General features: G+C 39.6%; 1 protein-coding gene across 1 annotated transcript in view; it reads right to left on the minus strand.

Moving 5' to 3' along the window:
- Nucleotides 1-2,657: 2,657 nt before the first annotated feature.
- PRMT3 (protein arginine methyltransferase 3) overlaps nucleotides 2,658-17,381 on the minus strand; it is a 55,658-nt gene continuing 40,934 nt past the window's right edge. The window contains exons 13-15 of the mRNA XM_062494529.1: nucleotides 13,625-13,675; nucleotides 13,344-13,431; nucleotides 2,658-3,212 (exon numbers count right to left, since the gene is read on the minus strand). Of these exons, the coding sequence (XP_062350513.1) occupies nucleotides 3,103-3,212; nucleotides 13,344-13,431; nucleotides 13,625-13,675 (249 nt within the window). The 3' untranslated portion in view covers nucleotides 2,658-3,102. The remainder of the gene's footprint in view (nucleotides 3,213-13,343; nucleotides 13,432-13,624; nucleotides 13,676-17,381) is intronic.

Here is a 17,381-nt window from a genome sequence, read left to right on the forward strand (position 1 = left end):
AGACATTCCTTTACCCCCATGTATTCATTTGCACTTTGCTGAGTGGAAGTTTCACAAAATGAGTTGATGAAGTGAATTAAGGGCCCTAAATTTTCTGATGTCGAAGAAAAGGCTTTGTTTATGCATGAAATTACACATTAAGGTATTGTAATTCCATTTTGTATTTCTTCATGCATCTGATAACTGACCTGAAATTACCAATCGTATTTATTTTTTCTTTATATGCTCCTAGATATGCATTATAGATACAATTGGATTTTTTTTAATGTGCTTTGGCAGTTCACCATTAGCAACAACAACTTACTCATACATTTCAAGACCTGTGACAACCCTTTGTCTGTATCTGTCTTACTGCATCTCCATCCCCTTTCTGCTGTGCCTGCAAATCAAGCACGCTCTGAGCAGCACCGGTTGCTGAAGCAAAGAAGATTCATACAGCAAATCTAAATCTAAATCCCAAGCAGAGCTGCACATTCAACATTTCAAATGAAAGGATCAGGGAGAAAAGGAGCAGCATAAAACAGGACATATCTGGTCATCAGAAAGAAGGGAGTGCTGTCAGGGAACATTAGAAGTTCAAACAAAAATGAAAACCAATAAAAAACACCAGAGCAGGAAAAATCCAAAGGCCAGAGACAAGAGATGCTCTGGAAATGAGCCAGCAGTAAACAGTGCTGTGGATCGTGTCAGATAAGAATCATGAGGTGAAGAATGAGCAGCCATCAGTGGGGTTTGCTTCTGCATCAAAAACTGCACCTGCCCACAGCAGCACCAGGGAAGGAGAGGGAAGAACAGGAGAAAACAGATGTCCAAGAGAGGCAGGTGCCCCATTTGAATTTCCAAGTTACAGAGATCTAACCCATAGGATATATAATTTTGATACTGCTTAGCCGGTGAAAAGAAAAGAAGTATTTTGTCACATAAAATGTTGCTAAAGAAATAAATCCAGCGCTGCAAATTTAGATGAGCTGGTGTAACAGACAAATGCTGTCAGAGGGTAAGTGAAATTTAGGTTCTCTACAACTTACTTTTTTCTTTCTGTTCTCAATGCAGGAGCACACACTAAAGCAATAAATCTAGGTCTGAAATTGTGGCTACCCCAATTGTTAAAATATACTTAAAAAACTGATACACCAATGACTGATCAACAACTTGTTCCTACCAGCTGGAGAAAATGTTTCCATGACCTATGCAGAATACTAGCCATTTCCACACTATTTTGTTTGTTTATTTATTTAAAATTCACCTACAGATTATTTGCATCTTTAGCCACATTGACCATGTGCCATAGAATAAAGGATCACATTTATATGAAGGATTATTATCTGTCAGTGGACAAATTCAAGGGCATTTCTACTCTATAAACAGTTACTTTCTGCTTTTCTGCCTCAGATTCAATCATTAGAATCCCTTTAAGTGAGTGTTCATTGATCCTGTTTCCTACAACATTTAATTCTTAAGAGTTACAATTAGGAAATGTAAATAACTGATTGTGCTGTCAGATGAATCCCATATTATTCAATTGCTAGACTGAAAAAAGCCCCCTATAACTGATGGGTTATTTCCACAGAAAGCTGTGAGACAGTCACCATTAGATCTGTGTCCACTTGTGTGTCTGAAGTTCTTTGAAAAATCCAGGGCCTTTATTAAATGACCCTCCTCAGGCTTTAGTAATTAAAGTCTTTCCAGAGCATTTTCCTTCTGGCTAGATGATACCAAATCCTCTGTTCTCAGCACAGTTGTTTTTCTTGGGAGGTTTTGTTTCTTTATTTTAAAATAGCATTTACACATTTTCAAGCTTAACTTTTAGCCCTGCAACTGAAGGCTACATAAACTCTCTATTGGGCTTTGCACTACTCTCCCTTTGCATTCTTTTTCTTCTCTTCTTGCCTTCTACAGCAACATTTACACAAAATTTCCAGAAGTGTAAAAAAGTTCTAATTGAAAGGGGCCTGAACACCAAAATGGATCTATGTCACCAAGTTAGACAAGTGTTAGCAACACACAGGGACTCACCTATGTTTATAACTGTAGCACATTTCCATTTCTCAGATTTTACTGGGAAATAAAACTTGCATCTTTCATTTTTCCTGTGTGTGCAATTGTCTCATTTTTTAAAGTTTTTTTTTTATTGTAAAGCCTATCCTGAAAATAGACAGAATTTAAGAACTGTGTGCATAATTTGCACTATTTGCATAAACTGAGGGATCTAAAATCAGTACCTGAGCAATCCTGTTATGTGAGCTGAGCTCCTGAACATCCATCCACATGTTAATCAGGACATTTAAGGAACCTAAAGGGAATTAAAATGAATACCTACATACACACCCCCTTGAACAGTCAACTCTTGAGAGTCAGTGTTTCTGTAAGAAGTCAAAGCAAACCCACCCTTCCAGCAACTTCTTTTTGGTTGTTGTGCTTTTCCTAAAGCTGCTAAGATACACAATTCCACCCACCTCTGTCCCAACAGGTTAGTAGAGAAAAAAACTGTAGGCACAAATAAATGAGCCATCACAGGAAAGACAGAATTTCCAATTACACAGAACACAAGGAAAGCAGCAACTGCATTATGTATCACACTAGGTTTATTTATTTAGACAAACGTAACTGAAATGTGTACAACTTTTAAACTGCAGAAGCGTAGTAAAAATACCGTCTTTGTTGCTGCAATCTTGCAGTTGGAATTCCAAAATAATTCCCATTGGGATTTTCCAGCCACTGTTGAGGTGTACTGACGCACAATTTATCTGCTTCTTTCACAAAAAAATACTATACAAGGATTTTGCCAGTGGAAGAATAAAACATTATTGAGAGATCATATTTATTATTCCTTACAGCAAGACTTTAGGCTCATTTTTTTCTCACCTACCAGTCCCAGGTAACCCACACCCATCCTTCTTGCTTTCCTCACGCCACATGAAGCAGCAGAACCTGATTTTGTTGTAAATCTCAGTTGTAGGTAACTTTTCCATATTCTTGTGTGTGCACATACACACACACCCCCCCCCACCCAAGAGTTCACCATTTCTGGGTGCTTCAGAATGGTTATCAGCAGTGAAACGCAGCATTGGCATTGAACCCCTCCCAGAGAAGGACAGAGTTTCACTGAAGGCTGTAGGTCTGCTGTGTGTCCTTCACTGAGAGGGTGATGAAGAGGGACCGCGGATCCTTTCTGTTTTTGCGGACTGTGATCTTTCCTCTCAGGGCCTCTCCTGAAAAAATAAGAAGGGAATTGCCCTGGTCACAGTACTGAATCACTCACAGTAACAACAAACATGCATTGCATCCATGTTGCATGAGAAGCTGTTCCCAATTAACCAGAATTTTAAAAGAATTTTAAACTTCTACAGAAGGTTAAGTTTTCAAAGCTCTTGACAACAAACCTAAGTCAAACTAACTGCAGTTAAACCTGGAGAGGTGCTGAGTTGTGGCTGATGCTTCACTTCTCAGAGGTTCACCCAAATTACTGATTATTTCACTTGTGGCTGGGGAAAACCACTGTATCCCTTGTATACACTCACCATCTTGGACTAAAACCTTGTAGCCACAAAAGCCTATTCCCTTCCTGCTCTATGGGTCATGTGCTCTCTATCTGCACTACATTTAATTTAAGTTCTGACCAGGTATTTTTTTTTTTATCTGGCAGGAAAACTACCAGAGAAATCTTTGCAGCATTTCAAGTACATACATTATTAATTGCAGGTTTTGTTTTACAAAGTGTCAGTACCTAAGAGTTGATAGATATGTCCTTCAGTTACACCCAGAGCAAATGCTTTTACATAGAAGGAAAAAAACCTAATCTCAATTTCTTTTCAGCCCTTAGTAAGACCTTTCAGTTAAGGAGCATTTGTGAATTAGGAATATACAACCCACAAAATATAAACATATACATTTGTAAATGTGTACATCTAGGAATTCCACTGCTGAGCAACCTCATCCCACCATTTGAAACCCCGAAGAGCTACATCCTGACAGATGATTCTGCTGAACACATTACAGCAGGCCATGATCCCAGTCTACAGCAGGAAGTTCCCTGCTACTCTTCCATCAGGCCTCCCTTGCCCCATTCCTCTTCACTGCTCACACCAGCCACATCCACTGCTGCTATTTTTCTATCTTACTGGATCCAAAGTATTTTCCAGCTTTTCAGTACTCACTATGATTTCAAAAGCCTTTGTTAATATCCTGTTAAAAAGATTTCTTATTGCAGAAATGAGAACAAATAGCAATTTCAAAACTAAGCTGGTTTCAAATTCAGGAAGCATTTTGGAGGTCTCCATTTGGCACAATTCTCAATTGCATCCACAAACAGTAAACTGACAGAAAGTCCAAATTATAAATGCGAGACATTTTGTTAAAGGTTGAAGCACAAATATCAAAGAAGGCTTATCAGCAAGAATGACTGCAGTACTAAGGATCAGAAGAAAAAAACTATCATTTTGGGTTTTTTTTCCATGATGTAACAGCTGGAGATTCCACTATAACTCCTGTGCAGCTTTGTTATTAGGAATCAAAAGACATAACACAATGCAATTTGCAGAGAAGTGTGAAAACGGTTTCACAGATTATTTAAACAGAGACAAGTTTGCCAAGTTTGACAGAAGGACAAGATAAAGAAAAAAGGGCATTATAGTCTTACTCCATCTAGGGAATTTAACCTGCTTTGAACACACAGATTTTCAACACTGCTATAAAATGACCTATTTATTTTAACATCCTGTGATAACAATTCAGTAAGATTAAAGAGCCTCTGAGAACTAAAATTCCATTATTGCAATTAATCCATACCTCAATTTTCCCATTTAAAACATTAATACAAAACAATAAAACAAATGAAGCAAAAATTTAAATACAATTTCATAAATAGCTGACTTCATAGAACAGAACCCTCAGATTTTGTTTGTAAAGACAGTTAATGAAACAAAGCATTCAATTCATTTTTTCTCAGCTATTCCTTATGCTGTAACCACATTAAATGTGCTTTTCTGAGCAGCCTTTTCGGAGGACTGAAGGAAACCACAGCAGTAACCAAAAGGCAGTTCTGAGCAATTAATCAATGTCATGTAGATAGAAAATGACTGATGTTTTCCCCCATCCTCTGTTCTAGGAGCTGCCTGGAGGAAGCTGTCTCTGGGACTCAGCTGCATCACCTTGCTCTTATCATGCTCAGCTGAATGCAAGCAAACCACACAGTGCCACTGCAGTTTGATTAGGACAAAACTGAATCCATTACCATCCCCTCTCTGCACTTTCATTATACCCTGGGGAGGCTTGAAATTTTCACCCAAATGGAAAAAGCAGAATTCAGGAGTGCTGTGTAAGCTTGGCTAGTGCAGGAAAAAAGACATCCCTATGTCCATACTGACTCCCTGCCACATAAAGCATGTCTGACTGCAGGCTCTGCAGTACCTGTGCTCTGGACACTTGAACCAGTTTATTTTGGTTCTGACTTTTACCACCAGTAAAACTGTAAGGAATTGCATCTGTCACTTATGTCTGTGCAATACAATCACACACGGGGCCAGCCTGCAATCTGTGAGCCAAGGAATCTCCCAGTGAAGATATCCTCTATCACCAAGTGTTCAGGCCCAACAATCATGTTTTTTTCAGTCTATAAATGATTTGATCAAAACCAAAGATTCTACACAGTCCCTTGCATGCATATTCATAACATCCACTTAAAGCTTGGAATGACCCATGGCAATGTATTGTGAGGAGCTACCCTGCCCTTCAATACAACTTGGTGTTTCTTCCCTCTGATCCCAAAAAAAGATTTAAAGAGTTACCAAAGGCAGCCAGCAATCAGTCTTTCAGGTTTCCTCCTTTTCTTCCCCTGGAAGAGTTTTATGAAGCTAACAAGTAAAAACACATTACTCAAACCATTATTTATTCTGAACACCATTAGAATTTAAGAATCTTAAAAAAGCGCTCATTGAGATTGTTTCAGAGAGCTGCTAGAAAATCACAGTGGGCTTTGGGCTAAACACACTAAATGTACTGAACTGTTGGTGAAAGCAGTTTCCATATACCACCTATCTTCTGACAACAGAAAACAAGAAAACACTGAAACTGTTTGCAGCGGGATCAAGAGCATTTCCCTTAAACTCAGGCACTTATCCTTAATCATCCCATTCACCCTCTTAAACTGCAGGCACCTGCAGCTGTGCAGACTGCCACCTTCCTCTCTGGCCACTTCTCCTACTGAATCTCCTACCCAGTGGGATCCAACAAGCAGTTTCTGTTCTGAGCAGCACCCATTGCCTTTTGGTGTCATCCACCTCACCTGTGATACCCTTCTTCTGGGTTGGCTACTTTTATCAACTATTTGCTAACTCATTTCTGCTGCATCACTGTTCAACCTCTGCTGAAACTATCCTGAGGTTCTGTCTTCTCCATGTATGCTCTGAGTATATTCTCTGAGGAGTTTTTGTACCAAATTGACACCTTTCAACTGCTCAAGACAACCCAGGAATGAGGCTGCTGCAAAGAAGCCTGCGGTGCCAGCTGAGCAAGGCAAGACAGGCTTGTGTGGCTGCCTAAGGTAATGTGTGTGCACGACAGGTGACAGAGACCTCCAGGTAGCTCAGGCACCACAGAGAGTTGCCAAAGGGAATGATGAAGGCCAGGTCCTCCACAATGTAGAGCTAGAGTGGCCAAACTCACTCACCTAGAACTGGCTTAATTCACCACTTTTAGTTTAGTAGTGGAGATTCTAAACTGTAAAGCCTTGGCCCAAGCTTTCTCTCAGCAGTGTGACAAAATTCTGAGAAAACCAGATTGTTGTTGCTGTTTGAACTTGTGCTGCTTTGGAACTAAAGACAACCTATGGAAGTGATTTTTTTTCTGAGAGGAGCAGCTAGTCTTCCTTTATGTCTGACAAAAACCAATCGGTGATTGGTTTTGAGAACTGGTTAAACCACCGAGAGAGATGAAGACGCTGCTGTGAGATTCACATTTTAAAACGAACAAACCCTGGGAAGTTCTCTTTCCCAGCCAACCTCAGTACAGTGACACTGTCCAGGCCCTGATGCCAGCCCCGTTTTCAGCCGTGGCCCCTGACAGAAAGGGGGACCCTGGGCCTCCCCTCCCGTGAGGCTGCTGAGATTCCCAGTCCCACTTTTCCCCCACCCCGGCACTGCCAGGGAACCCACAGCCCTTGCCCTGCTGGCCCAGAGCAGCCTTGGGCCCATTCCTCCCCACCCTCTGCCTGGCAGGCAGGGGACAGGGAAGACCATCAGCCCACGGCTGGCACTGAATGCAGCAAAGCCAGAAAACAGCCATGCAGCCAGAGCAGTCACCACCGTTTCTTCGACCTGAAATACTCCACCCCAACTGGCAAGGTATGAACTCCTTCACTGCCCAGAATGAGAGCTGCAGATACTTTGTTCTCTCTCCTGAATGAACAGGGCCAAGATGAAGATACACACAGAAAACAGCATGAAAACACCAAGGTGAGACAAAGGGAAGAGTGAGGTCCCAGATGATGGAAGGAGGAGAGTCGTGGACTGAAATTTCTCTTTTTTAAGCTATGGAGAAGAGACTCTTGTTTCCCTATAACACATGAAGATGTATTAAGGGGTGGATGAATGTTCTAACTCTAGATATGAGCAGAGGCATTTGTACTAAAGTAAGCAGATACTGAAATGGCTGTGATCCCATAAGTTTGAGTAGAGAGGAGAGGAGATGAAGATCCCTGCTGCTCCCAGGGAAGAGAAGAAGAAGAAGAAAGACCTCTGTTTTCAATCATGAAGAGACCTTTTGTTTCAACTGTTATAATCCTCAAAGTGTACCCCAGAAGTTGATATGGTCCTCAGTAATGGTTGTGAGAAGACTGTCAGTAGAGGAAGGGATTTTTTACCTTGTGATCAGACTTCCGTTCTCCCGGGCAGCTGATCACTGTCACATCGAGGCCACAGGAAAACTGTTTATTGTGGAAAAATCTCCATGTACTGAAGAGGGAAGTCTCCTCTCCCAAGTAAACTGGTGTTTCTGCCCAGCTGGACCAAAACCTCGACTCACCCATATTCCCAGAATGGTACATCTGTGTCATCAGTCCATCCAAGTTTTCCTGTCTAAATATGGGATTTCTATTATCTTTCAATGAGACAAAACAGCCAGGAGAAGAGATTGTCTCGATTTAGTGCCCTGAAACATACACCTAGGAAGACAGGGAAGGGTTTTTTTCTGAAATGCAGGATCATTTTAAAATGGAGATTTTGATAAACACAATGTAAGACTTGCCAGACTTAGTGTGACCTCAAAATTCAGGTTTTAACATTCACTAGATTTTAAAAGCCAGCATCATTTTTGGAGGTGCCACTTGTAAATAAACAAGAGACAGATTACAGACACCATGTTGCAGCTGTAGACAGGCAAAACAGACACTAAAATCTCAATTAGGAGCCAAATTATCCAACTGGGATGCACAATATTGAAGTATTTCAGTATAGGATCAAAACATTCAGACAGATTAATCATGCCAGTGCTGTTTTCCTACTTTTAATAGCACTGTCTAAGTAGACAAATCAACATTCTTTCAGTTTGTAAATTTACAAACAGCTTTCTAATTACAGAGACTGGGGAGCTAAAGATAATCAAGGATTTTACAGGAGCTTAGTCATGTGAGTTCTGCTCCAGCTTTGCTGTGCTAGCCCCTTTAATACCACAGAAAAACAAATCAAGGTTTTATTTTCACTGCAAGGCAACATCAAGAACACACAATGCCAACAATAGGCTGTTTTATTGCTAATAGGATTTGCCTGCACACAGGGCTGGGTTTTAATTTAATGCATTTAAAGGATTCTTTAAAATAATTTTTGCAAGCATTTGATTAATTGAAATTGAAATTCAATGAGACACTGAATTCAGTAAATTCTTGAGACAACCAAATGAGAATGACGTAATTTTTTGTTTGCTTAGCAGGAATATTTCAACAAACAACAAGAGACTCATTTTTGGACCATTAAGGAGAAAAAGATACTGCTTTGGCATCTCAATTTCAATCTTCAAAATAAAGACATGCTCAAGATATTAAAAGGGCTTTATGAGAAGGCTCGTACTCTGTAGGGAATCTACAATACATCACTGTTTTGTCTGAGAAAACCCAGGATATATTGCTTCTTTCTCCAGTTTCTTTAATTTTAATTGCTTTCTGAACAGTTAAAGCATATCCAACATGCTGATGCTATTGTTTTACTTGACTGAAAATCAGTTTCAAGTCTCTTGACACACAGTCCATGAGAAAGAAAGCTGTTTTTTAAGAACATGAGTAGTAGGAGGCTATGCCCCACTCACACATTAAATCTAAATGAAATGAACAGAAATTAGCCATTAAATATACCCATCTGCACATATCCATTATATACAAAGACCTACCACAGGTATCAAGCTGAAACTCGGGGGCAAATAATCAGCATTAATTAGGTGTAGATTTTATTGCCTCACTGTCCAGACCTTTGAACCCAGAATTAATTTCTCCCACTTCATCCCAGAGATGTACAAACACCTTACATGGAGTGCAGGCTGCAGCAGGACCAGCAAAGGAGGCAGGATCAGCTCCAAGACCCATCCTTTGGCTTGCAACTGCTTGATTCTGCTATCACTGGAATAGATCAAAACATCCAGTCCTTTTTATGGCTGAGAAAATAGATCTATTTTTACAGCAAATATGCTGGCATCAAACAGCTGAGAAAATCAGCTAGTTCACACTGCAGAACAAAGCAATTTTGCTACGGCATAAAGGAGCATTTTCCAGTTAAATACCCAGCAGGTTTGGGTATCTGTAAGCTCAACCTCTTTTACAGAGAAAAACCAAATACAATCAGTGCTTTATAGCCACTCCAGGCATGGCCCCAAAAGCTATGAAGCATCTGATAAGAGACTTTTAGTCAGCCTTACTATTTCATTCAGAACTAAAAATCTGAGGGAACCATTTTTCTTCACTGGGGAAAAACAGCACTGTTTCAGCCCTGTCTGAAAGATGTTTTCAAAACAAGAAAACATTTAAATGTGTTTTCCACTAGCAAATTCTTCTTTCACAACCTATTAAAAAGCTACAAGCAAATGCCACCATGGTAACACTGGTCAGATTATTTTAAGACTCAAATTGCATTATTTCTGTTTATTTTCCCAATATTTACTGGAAAAAAGAAGCTTTTATCTTTACCAATGGCATCCTGGCCTGTGTTAGCAAATAGTGTGGCCAGGAGGAGCAGGGCAGTGACTGTCCCTCTGTTCTGGGTGCCGCTGAGGCTTCACCTTGAATCCTGGGGTCATTTGTGGGCCCTGCACTACAAGAAAGACTTTGAGGTGCTGGAGTGTGTCCAGAGAAGGGAATTGAGCTGGGGCAGGCTCAGGGCTCTCTACAGCCTTCTGGCTCTCTACAACTCCCTGGAAGGAGCTTGTAGCCAGGTGGGAGTTGGTTTTCTCTCAGGTAATGATCAACAGGAAAAGAGGAAATGGCCTCAAGAAGCAGCAGATAAAGAAAGTTTAGATTGGACATTAGGAAAAATTTCTTAATGGAAAGGGTTGTAAAGTACTGGGAACAGGCTGCCCAGGGAACTGTAGATGTGTCACCCAGTGACATGGTTTAGTGGTGTCCTTGGAAGTGCTAGGTTAATGGCTTGACTTGATGCTAAAGGTCTTTTCCAACCTTAATGATTCTATGAATATATCTAGTCGAAAGTGCATCTGCTTTGCAGTTTCTCCCACTGCCATAATGTATTTTTGAATCTAAGAATTTATACAGAGGGCTGATGAATACTGGAAAACACAGGGATGGGTGTAAAGGCTTCAAATGATGCAAATGTGTTTAATCTAATACAGTTACTTTTGCCTCCAGTTAACTTGCATTGAGGGAAGCCCTTCTGAAGACAGGGTTTCCCTAAAAGCTCAGTGCACTCAGAGTGAGGCTCAGTTGAACATGCCAGGCTGAATGAGAAGTGGTAACAAGCAGTGCTAATTCTTAACAAGTGGGACAAGAGAAACAGCTGTAAGTGCAAGTTGAAACAGACTGCAAAATGAGTTTGAACTATTTGTTTAGTTGAGAAAACTGAAATACTGAAGAAACAGAAAAAATTGGCTAACCACAAATTATCAAGGTGCGTATCTGAGTCACTATTTAGAGAAAATAAAGTAGAAGAAGAAGATAGGGAAATCTGTACTTATAATAACATGTCTTGTGGAAAAAGATTTTTGGAAGAATAAAGGAGAAGGATCAAAGACAGAAGGAATGGTTTTTCCAGAAAAATCACATAAATTAACATACATTCCTATATACATACCAGGAAGCACCTTCTGCTTGATGGGCTTATGTCATCAATGAGTAACAAATACCCCACAGAAATTAAGACTGGGATTACAAAAGAAAAGGAAATTACATCAGGAGTTTCTCTCAGAATCTTCTCTAACACCAGAAGCAAAAGACAGACAATCCTAGATTTAAGTGGTAATTTCATGTAAGAATAAAAGCAGACAGAATGGGCAAAAGGATGGGAAAGGGGAACTCAAATAATTACAAAGAGAAAGAGGCAGGCAGAAAAAAAGAGAAACATAGCTGTAACAAGATTTGTTATGGGAATAATGTTAAGAAATATGAGCTAATAAAAAGGAAGGAAGGAGTTACAGCACAAGCAATCTTGAAGGTCAGGTTGGTTGTGTTCACTGCTCCAGAGAACATTGCTTCTGCAGTTGCCTTCAGAAAGGTGAAGGCACCTCAACCAGAACTCTAGACTAGGGCACACCTCCCTGCAATTTCACACAGTTGAAAAATGTCAAATGATCTCTGTAATATGAAATAATGTGCATATTTTAACAAATGTCATTGCACTTTAAAAAAACTCACTCTATGACTTTGAGATTTAATGAGTAGCAGCAAGGAGATCGTAGTCAGCCTTGTCTAGAAAGAGACTCTCAAGTATGAATGCACCAAACCACAGATGTACCCCAAGAAGTGACAGGACCTAAGAAAGTGCAAAGAAAAATTGTTTAAGAATATGAAGTCAAAGCATGAAGGACAGAAACTATTTGTCAGATACCACAAACCTCAGTGCCTCCAGGAAAGAAGCTCCTGGTAAAATGTTGTCATGCCTGGTAGCTGGAAGAGGCAACTGTAAAAGCAGTTCAATTGAGTGCAGAAGCATCCACACAACTTTTTCTTTGCTTTCCCCCCAACATGTCTGATCTATTTACAAACTGTCCAGGTCAGGGCCACGTATTACCATGAGTTTATTAACAGACCAGCAGAAATGAGCCCCATTCTGAGGCTCTTCCTTTGCTCCTGATGGTCTGTAAAGAAAAGGGGCCCTCAAAGACAACTGCTTCATCACTGGGTGAGAGTTCAGCAGTGGTGAGTAAATATCTAGTGGCCATATGGACACAAACAAAATGACAGCATAAAAATGTAACTACTTCATTTCCTTGGATTATAAAAAAACTGTGAGAGTCCGAAAAAAAGTTCTACAGGAGTAAGAGGTTAAGACTTATAACTCTTGACCTATTGCATGGCCATCCTCTTGCATGACCATTCTATGAAGGTCATGGATATACTTGTGTCCATAAAGCAAGGAATATTTGACTACTTGTATAAAATATACTTTCAAGACTTCACAAATAGAACTAATAAAACCACTAACAAGCATCTTCAAAACCTCACCTCAACAGTTTATCACCTGAATTTTCTTATTCCTGATGACAACAAAAACCTTTTTACTTGCATCAAATTCAAGGTGAAACTTATTATCATACTTAACCATTTTATAAAAACTTACAGTGTATCAAATGAACCTATTCAATTCTTCAAGGGCTCACATTCATGGCTATTGAGTTCTTCAAAACCATTTTTCATTTCACAGAGTAATCCCACCCTGGCAGATATAACCCATGCATATATTGATGATCCATTTAAATTCAGGACAGTTCAGGAGGGCTACAAGGAACCCTGTGCAATCACTTGACAAATTTGATACTTCAGAATATTAGCAATGTCAAAATTCAAGAGGATGCCAATAGCAGTGTTCTGGTCTTAGATTTTTCTGCATCAGAAATGCTTTGATACACAACTTTTCTCACCAAAATTCCAGTATGGAGCTATACAAGTATAAGATATATGCCCACTTAAAAGATACTTATGCATAGTTTTATGTGTAATTTTAAACAAGAATTTTGTACACAGATACTTCCCAGCTTTGAGAGAAGAAAAGTCCTTCAAGAACAGCAGAAAGATTTATTTACTAGTTCTTTTTGATACTTACATCATTTTTTAGGTATTTTATATCTAGATTTATTGGTAACACACTAGCACTGTAACACAACCATTGCTGCACCCCACCTGAATTTAAATATACCTGCTTCTACAGGAATTGGCTTCTCCAGGAGAAAAACTGTCTGTTTCCAGTGTGTTTTGGTACACTGGGGACCAGTTGATAACAAGACCTGCAACAGGAAAGTTCAAGAGTTTGATTAAAAATTACCTTTTTCGTATTACACCACATCAATCAATTACCAAACACAAATTTGTATGAAGTCTTCACTACAGCAAAATAGACTCACTGCCAAACACTCTGATGCAAAATAAAATTCACATCTCTCAAAGATATTTTTAAAATGCATAACCCCAAATACTCACCTTGTATTGGCAGTTCTTCTCAAAAAATACATCAAAGTAACCAGCAATTGCCTATAAACAAGAAGTGAAAATGTAAATACCATAATGGAATAATAGTGACACTCAAAAAAATTTCTGTGATTAATGACATTTCTATTCCTTTCCAAGTGTTCACCAAGAGGAACAAGCTTATATTTAAGCTTTCAAGTATGCTAGAAATCCCAGGGGGAAAAAAAAAAAGCTGCCATCACACCTTTGTTCTGAGAATACTCAGCCCATTGTAACTGCATTTTATTACACATCAAATTTTAGTATGAGCTTCCAGAACAACCCACATGCCTTAACCCACAAGCACAAAACTCAGTCCTTGTCCTGTCCATGCCTCTCAGTAAACACGCACCAAGTACAAGGAATTCTGTGTGATTTGTTCACTCACTGGGTAGCTAAACAGGAATTTCCACAGAAGCCCCCTGTGAACAGAGACAGAGCACAGCCAGGCAGGGAATCATTTTCTTCCTCTATTACACACACAGATAAGGAAAAGCATTCATAAATGCTTCCTGCTGGTCATTCCAGCAGCTTAGAGTTTCTAATTGTAACTCTCCATACGATCTCTGTCCCTCCTGCCATCCCACTTCTAACCTCAAGAGTCTGTCTCTTCAGTGCCTAATTCATTAGTGGGACTTTTCTTCCAGTTTGAATGGGAAAAGAAATAACAGACTAGTTTGGGTTGGAAGGGGCCTAAAAGATCATCTTGTTCCACTCCCTGTGCTGTGGGTAGAGACACCTTCCAGCACGCCAGGTTGCTCCAACCCCACCCAACCTTACCTTGAACACTTCCAGGTCTGGGGCAGTCACAACTTCTCTGGGCAACCTGTGCCAGTTCCACACCACCCTCACAGGGAAGAATTTCTTCCCAATACTAATAGATATAAAATGTTCACACACAAAACAGCACAGTGACACTATTAGTCACTCAGTCTTTTAATGCTGTACTGGGTTTTTTTTTGGCAAAAAATGGCTTGTGAGAGTCCAAGAAAACCAAATAAACAACCAGAAGATGCTAATACAACATCCACTTAAGTTTCACCTGTGAAATCCCGTCCATGCTCACCTTAATTTGCTTCCTCCTGTCCTGTAAAAAGGCTAAAGCACAGAGACCCTGGTGCCAAGGCAGTTGTGCTTTTCTATCACATCAGCCTGAAGAAATGACCCAAAGAGAGCTTTTGAGTAACCACAGTGAGCTGAAGTTACTCAGCTGGGAGCTCCCTCCTCCATCCCTGCCATGGGAGGAAGTGACTCTCCCCACATCAGCTGCATGAAATGTTGGCAAGCCTGCTCCATGACAACCCACTGCAAACAACCTATTGTAACCTCTCTCTTACTGCACCAGGGCTTTTCTCCTAGTCCAGAACCAGGAAACTGGTTGTTCTGAAAAGCTAAAAAGTACAATTTCTATGGCACACCCTTCATACAGATTCACACAAAACAGTCACGGAAAAAAAGTAAAACATGCTTACAAAATTAGGGTATAGGGTTTTATCATTATGAAATATACAACATGAATAAGTAATTCTCATATTCTTCCTCTCTAGTCTAAATCAAAAACAGATGTTGCCAACACAATGAAGAATACAATGCATTAAAAAAGTAAACTACGCTAAAGCACCTGCTTTTCAACGAAGACTCCAGACAAGCCTGGCAAGTTCCAAATTCCAACGTGGCTGAAGAGTTAAAATACCAGACAAACTATGGAGACACTGAGAGCCCTTCATGAAAAATGAGCATCAGACAGTGGAAAGAGCGATTCTTCCAGCCCTCTAATATAGTCCTATCACTCAATATGAGAATCTCATTCCCAAGTGAATTAAAGCCTTGTCTCTAATATGCCTTTGAGTAAAGATTGAGAAGGTTTTGACAAAGTTCTATTGACCCATCAGACTACTTTTATTGATGCACAATCTTTTCTGGACATTAGTCAGAGATCTACCAAGTAATATAAAATATTTTTCAACCATCAGCTCAATAATGCTGGCATACTTACAAATAAGACCTAGGACATGAATACTGCAGGAAAACAAGGTTGTGAAAACAAAAAAGTCCAGCTTCCAAAGAAAACGAGACAGTCAAATCACATCTTGGATCAAAAAACCAAAAGCTCCAGGCAGATGGACCATAGCTAAGGTGGATGCAAGTATTCATACACTTGGTGTATGAGGCAAGGGAAACACCCTACCTGCTACCCTGAGAAAAGGTTCCAGAGACCTGTTTTCTGGGGTCAAGTTCAGATTGAAAAGAAATTCAGTTACAAGCAAAGAAAGTGTTCCCCGCTGCCTCCCCTGTGTTAAGGGAAACAGGATTTGTATCTTTTGTAAGTGACTGGATAAATAGCTATTTTATTCTTTACAGTATCAGAAGTTTTCCTATCTGAAACAACCTGAAACACTGACTTCGAATAGCTAATCCAGAGCAGTAATAATAATTGTATCACATCACAAAGATCACCTTGATCAGAGCAGGGACAACAGAGAACAAGAGCTCTACATTGATCCATTAATTTCTTCTTGTTATGTTCTAAAATGGGTAGGTGTCCTTCAATATTGAACACTGAAACAATCATTGAGCCTAAATAAACCAAAAATAGAAAAATATTGCTCAAGTTCCTGAAGATACACTCCTGTGAACAGCTTTGGGCATTCCCCAAAATTCTGTCAGTTAAAACTGGGCAGGGGAGGCACCACAGAACTGAAACACACACTCTGGTGAGTTGTGTCAAGAGACAACCTCAGCCCTATTTAGCAGAACAGAAATTATATTTTTTAAGTTAAATACATTGAGGGAAAATTTTGCATGACATTTTGAAAACTAACTGTAAAAGCCCATATTGCAATTGAGATATCGAATGAGTATCTTTCATTAATAATTTTTAAAATGTTTTTGAGCCAACTAAAAGAACTGACCACACATACACTTGGTTTGATGATTTTGTTTCTGAAATTGGTTACAGCTATGTAATTTGTTTTTACCAACAGTGTAATCTCCATCTCTCAAACTTTAAGCCTTTGGGAAAATAAGAAGTCTAATACCAAACCCAGTAGCTACTGACCACCTGCAAAATTTGTCAAATATTCCTTATGGCAGTTATTCTACAAGCCAATTACAGCTGAGGAAGTACAAAAAGCAAAAAAGCACTGAATAAATATATCCCACGTCGATGCACATAGCCTGTGGTTTACCCTTTTAAAATAAGAAACTGAAAACATTTAAACCTGCTGTTCAACATAAACAGTTATTTGCATATATCCAGGGAACAATACCCATCTCAAGCCTATCAAAGCCTCCCAGTAACTCCAGCCTAGATTAACTCCCTTCTTTTCCTCTCCCTGATTTCACACGGAAGATTTTGTCTGATAGATTCATGTGTTGCCCTGCCAGTAACAACACTTTGAAAGGCACTCAATTTGTTCAAATTAGACATTATTTTCACGAAGTAAGTTCCGTTTTATTTCTGGACAGACACCCTGTAGGAGATACTAAATTCATCAGCTGTTCTCAGGAAATGGATTGTATGCTCCTCCATAGTTTGTGTGCATTCATATATGCTCATTCAAACACAATGCTATGCTTAAAATTTTAATTACATTGTCAGTGTTCTGAGATCTTTCTGCTTTTGAGCTGTTTTGTCATATTTTGTCTGCCCCAGGCCAAAGAGATCTCAAGCCAGCTACAACAGATACCTACAGATTCCTTACAAAGAGCACACCCAGCCCTCCTATAA

Source organism: Cinclus cinclus, chromosome 6 (assembly GCF_963662255.1).
Source record: "Cinclus cinclus chromosome 6, bCinCin1.1, whole genome shotgun sequence".
Lineage (NCBI taxonomy): Eukaryota > Metazoa > Chordata > Aves > Passeriformes > Cinclidae > Cinclus > Cinclus cinclus.